At 40.9% G+C, this 6,093-nt stretch overlaps 1 protein-coding gene across 1 annotated transcript; it reads right to left on the bottom strand.

Annotated features, from left to right (window-relative positions):
- Positions 1–4,155: 4,155 nt before the first annotated feature.
- Positions 4,156–5,799, bottom strand: LOC133876682 (uncharacterized). Its single transcript, XM_062314940.1, has one exon. The coding sequence runs from the start codon at positions 5,797–5,799 to the stop codon at positions 4,156–4,158; it is 1,644 nt and encodes a 547-aa protein (XP_062170924.1).
- Between the last annotated feature and the right edge of the window lie 294 nt (positions 5,800–6,093).

Below are 6,093 nucleotides of genomic sequence, written 5' to 3' on the forward strand. Positions count from 1 at the left end.
ACTTTTGAGAGATTTTTTGTCATATCATACTATGCAACCACAACGATGAAAAATGACTCATGACCATAAAAAGTTTAAAAATAAACCAAGTCCAACAAATTTGAAAGTAACACAAAATAAATCAAGTTCAGCTCACCTTCTTGGTTGTTTCCCATTGATGATTGTTTCTCTGCCATAATCATTGCGACCATACATTTGACGGCTGCCAACTCTTCTTGTTGCGCTTCATACTTGTTGTTTTGCTCTTGCAGTTTGATGTTTGTCGTTTCGTACAAATTCTTCAAACGTTCCATCTCAGCAGCCATCTCTAGTTCTTTGGGAGTAGGCGCACTAGAGATCGATCCTTGTCCGGAGGTACTGTAAGAGCTTGATTTCCCGGGAGTTGGCCCTAGCCCCAAGCCACGCACACGACCGGAATGTTCTCGTCCTAGCACTTGTGCACATGCATCATTCTGCGACCAACGGATTGACCCCTGTGAACACACTCGTTCTGTAGGCGACTGATTCTCGATAATCTCTCTCATCTTCGCCTGCACATAATGTCCAAGGGTGAAAACATCCGTAATAGAACTAATTTAAATTACATATTTACCACTTACAATAGCTTCCCCAGCCGCTTCATTCACAGGGTTTCCATCTTTCTTGGTATGCGAGACAATGAACATATCATCTCGGTTCGGTGTTTCTCCCATGTCTTCCTCCTGCATTAATATCCTTAACATTATCAGTTACAAGCTTATTATCTTACTACAATACGTACATGCCGTAAACGTTTATCTACTATACGTACCATTTCTCGAGCAACTTGTGCGATACTCTTCGATCCCAGAGTGTGAAGAAATACATTTTGGGCACGGCTTGTCTTGGCCTTCAACGCTCTCTCCTATAAATTTGGTAATGTTAATATGTAGCATATTTCTTCAACAAATTTAATAAACAAATAAATAAATAAATGTATATACCATATCAGCCGAAGACAACCACGTATCAACTTGCATTTCAAAGTCTTCAGAATCGAAGACTTTCACTGCCGAAGCCCTAGTGATCACAGACTCTAAGGTATCACCTTGTTTCAACTTTAGACCGCACTTGATCTCGTATCTGTATTGCCTTCTTTTCGTTGCTAGGTCCTTCATTGTTAACGACTTAATTTGATCAACTAGGTGGACAGGCTCAAAATGAAATTTTTTCTACACCAAAAATGAAATCAACGCAAGTTAAATTTAAAATGTAGGACTACAAAACTATAAATAAGTGATAGACATGAAAATAAATCGTTTCATACCGTTAGGGTGTTCCACATATCTTCCTTCTCTTGCAATGGTATTTTCCTCCAGTTACCATGCAACTTTACAAATCGACCATTTCTGATGATCTTCCCACAAATCCTTCTAAATTTCTCGACCCCCGGGCCGGTTGGTTGGCACAACGTGTTGAACTCGATCACCACCTTTTCTCCAGCAGGTATGTGCCATATGTCCTTAGGACTACCAACAGTCCTAACATTTCTTCTACCCTGCTCATCTGCAAACCATTAAATAAATTTATGTCACACTTGATTATCACTAATTAGTAGAATATTATCAAAGTATTTGATAAAAAAAAAAAAAAAAAAAAAAAAACCAAAATTAATTCATACCTATTGTGTAAACTTTCCCACCCCGTAACATACGTGGCACCCGAGTAGTACCATTATGATGTGAAGTATCAGATCCTGATTGTAGTGATGGTCCAAACTCCATCTCAGGTGCTATACATTGTTCGGAATTTATCGGCCCTTGTGTCTCGTCAGGGTCCTGTGTCTCGTCAGGGTCCTGTGTCGTTTCGTCTGACCCCACAACCGGTTGCTCATGTCGTACATGCTGAGAATCTATGTTCCCTTGTGTCTCGTCAGGGTCCTGTGTCGTTTCGTCTGACCCCACAACCGGTTGCTCATGTCGTACATGCTGAGAATCTATGTTCCCTTGTGTCTCGTTAGGGTCCTGTGTCGTATCATCTGACCCCACAACCGATCGCCCCTCTGATGTGCAGTCCATAGTCGTCCAAAAATCATTTCCTGATTGCGGCTTCCATTTTTTAGGGGCCATGTCTATCTGCAAACACATTAAAATGAGTCACATTTCATACAATATAAAATATACAATATGCAGCATGCAAAAACGACATGCTTAAAGAATTAAAAAATGATTGAACTATAAGTAAATCCTTCTGGACACACCATGTATTTAGATTCTATTTAATAGTTTAACCATATTCATACATACAATTATTATGTTGCTTCGGTGGCCGGTACATCAGTACGTGCACAATCAAAGTCATCAAAACCAACGTCCCCCATCACGTTGACGTTGAAAGGCTCATGCTCATGATAACTATCAGCCTCGGCCCCGTCATCACTTTCACCACTGCCAACATCGTACACATTTCTTGGTTTTGTCCTTACAGCAACAGCCCAATTTGGATTTTTGGGATTCTCGACATAATACACTTGCGATACTTGACTAGGTAGTACAAACGGATCATCAGTGATTCGCGCACCCGTGTGTATTAGGTTCTTGAAATTTACCAAATCGAATCCATATTCGTCCTTTTTGTATCCCTTATTCGGTTGAATATCGGCCCAATCGCACTTGAAAAGGACATACCGCGTCAAGTCGTAGTATGTAACCTCGATTATTTGAGTTAGCCTACTGTAGTAGGTGGGACCATCTTCAGTGGTGACACACAATCCACTGTTTTGACTTTTTTTTCTCTTCGTCGACATCCAGGGTGCGGTACAACACGCCGTTAACCACATACCGCTTACATTCGACAGCATCGAACATTGGGCCTTTGGCATGACTAACAAGTTTCTCTCCTAATGTCATCCTCTCCGCCTCGGTCAACTTATCAACCTGTGATTTAGACACCTTATTTAAAAATCAAAGTTTCATGATGCTGTTATAGATAAATAATTATTCAAACCAACAATTTTCTTACGTATGACTTGTACCAGCTACAGAATTGGTCTCGTTGTTGCTTCAGCAACGGTTGATGCGAGGTACGTTCCCTATTGTTTTGTTCCATTAACGACTCCATGTGCATCCTATACGTCAACAACATATGATGTTGGTTACTTTTCATCGTATTTAGCAACTAACAATATCTAACAATAATGTGACTTACGTGCGAAATTGGAGGAAATCATCAGAGTTGAATAAAATATATCGGTGTACTTGCTCCAACGTGCATGTATCAAGTTTAAACCAATTGGTCGCCCCTCTTGATTCATCTTGGTATCTTGGGGTCTTATTGTGAACCGTTGGCGCGTTGACTAAATACCGAGAGCAAAATGTCAACAATTCGTCTACAATGTAACCCTCTGCAATAGACCCTTCGGGTGCGCCCTTATTACGAACACTACGTTTATATCTACCAAGGCACCTACATTAAAGTTAGACCATGAGACTGCCATATAAGAACAAACCTTAATTTAACAAAATTTTAACATTACCTCTCAACAGGATACATCCACCTGTAGTGTACCGGTCCACCCAGTTTGCATTCACGTACTAAATGTATGCTTACGTGCACCATAGATGTAAAAAAACCCGGAGGGAATATTCGTTCCAATTTGCACAATATTATAGGAATTTGATTTTCAAGACGATCCAGATCTTCCACCCGCAGTGTTTTTGAACAAATATCCCTAAAGAACCCACATAGCTCGATTAAAGGCCTCACAACATCATCCGATAAGGTTCCTCGAAGTGCAATTGGCATGAGTTGTTGCATGATTATGTGATTGTCATGACTCTTCAAACCCCCAACAGTACATTCCTTGAGCTTCACACCACGTGACACATTTGAAGAATATCCATCTGGCACTCTAACATCATGTAATACTTGCAGAAAGTCAGTCTTCTCTTTTTTCGTCATTGTGAAACAAGCTGCAGGCAAAAGTGTTTTGCCGTTTTCCGCGGTAAATGGATGAAGTTCTGGTCTCAATTTCATCTTATGCAAGTCTTGACGTGCTTCTTTGTTGTCTTTGGTTTTACCACTCATGTTCAATAGCGTGCCAAGTATGTTATCAACGATGTTTTTTTCTGTATGCATCACATCAATGTTATGGCGTAGTAACTGATCTTTCCAATACGGCAAATCGTATAGTATACTTCACCTCTTCCAATCAACTTCTCCAGGCGGTAGCTTCTGTCCAGTCCTTGCCCGATTGACAACACATTCTAATTGTCGGATGATCTCATCGCCATTCGGCACATTGGGAGGACTACCCATTTCCTGCGCACCATTGAATCGTCTCTTATTTCTTCTCCATGGATGATCAAGAGGCAACCATCGCCTATGTCCCATAAAGCAGAACTTTTTACCATAAGTTAGCCACGTTGATTGCGTTTCATGCATACAACAAGGACATGCTTTTCGTCCATGTGTACTCCAACCTGACAAATCACCATATGCCGGGAAATCATTTATCGTCCACATCAAGGCCGAACGCATTGTAAAATATTTCCTCGAGGTTACATCAAAAGTCTGTACCCCTACTTCCCATAGTTTTTTCAACTCACTTACAAGGGGAGCTAGGTACACATCTATATTCTGTCCTGGTGCACTCGGACCAGGGAGAATCAAGGTTAACATAAAATACGGCTGCTTCATACACATCCAAGGAGGTAAATTGTAAGGTACTAATATTACTGGCCAAGTACTGTGACTAGAGGACATGTTTCCAAAAGGATTGAAGCCATCTGACGCTAAACCTAGCCGGACATTTCGCGGGTCTGATGCGAATATTGGGTAACGTGAATCGAATGCCTTCCATGCTTCTCCATCGGCCGGATGCCTCAACACACCGTCTTTTGTACGGCCTTGAGCGTGCCACTTCATATGTGGCGACGTATGATGTGACATAAATAACCTCTGCAGCCTTGGTATTAGAGGAAACCAACGCAACACTTTGACCGGCTTCTTTTTCGAACATTTTATCGACCCATCTTCATTAATTAAGTTATCCTTCCACCTAGACTCATTGCAGAATGTACATTTGTCTAATTTTTCATTTTCCTTCCAAAACAACATACAGCCATTGCGACAAGCCGATATCTTCTCATACTCAAGGCCCAAATCCTTCAAGTATTTTTTTGCCTCGTATGTGTCTTTAGGCAGCAAACTTGCATCTGGATGCATTAGTTCATTAATGAATTCAAGCAACATGGAGAACGATGTATTGCTCCAACCACCCATACACTTAATACTAAATAGGCGCACAATAGCTCCCAATTTGCTATGTTTTGTATTTCCATGGAGTGGCGTATCGGCATCCTTTAGCAATTCTTCTAACTTATTCGGCACCCTGTTAGAGTCTTCAATTTCAACATCCACGGGCTCAGCTTCGGCTTCGACTTCATCTCGCACTTGAGACCCACCGGCTTCTACACAGATATCGTGCATCATGAAAACATCATTAAGCATGTCTTGCATCCCACTGGACCCCCCATGTAGTGGAATGCCATCCACTTGAAGCCTCCTGGGAGCTTCATATATTGTCTCGCTCTGAACAGGAGGGACAAGTGATTCCCCATGCATTATCCACTCAGTGTAACCCTCAATAATCCCAGTACCTGATGTTAAATGAGTAAATACGACTTCACTGGACCATGATTTGCCCAACAAACACTTCTTACAGGGGCACACAATGACATCTTTTCTACTGTCCTGTTCACGTGCAAATTTCACAAATTCCATAACCCCGCGAATATACTCTCGCGAACTTCGCGGCAACTTCATCCAACTCTTGTCCATCTTCCTAACTACACCATGTATAATATAATACGTTGAGATACCACACACAACTCAAAAGCTTAAATCTATGAGTTTAGACACAAAAATGCTATATATATAAGGGTAAGTTTGGTATTCCTTGAAAAGAAAGCATAATATAAACAAAACCATATCCATAACTTAGCACATATAGCACTGAAGTTAAGTAGGTGTATGTAATTATTAACCATGACCAACAAAATCAATCTCATAAGGTGTGCTCCACCAATCAATTGAATGGCATTAATTAATGTTGTCAATCCTTGCTTCTTCTTT

This window comes from Alnus glutinosa, chromosome 9, assembly GCF_958979055.1.
Source record: "Alnus glutinosa chromosome 9, dhAlnGlut1.1, whole genome shotgun sequence".
NCBI lineage: Eukaryota > Viridiplantae > Streptophyta > Magnoliopsida > Fagales > Betulaceae > Alnus > Alnus glutinosa.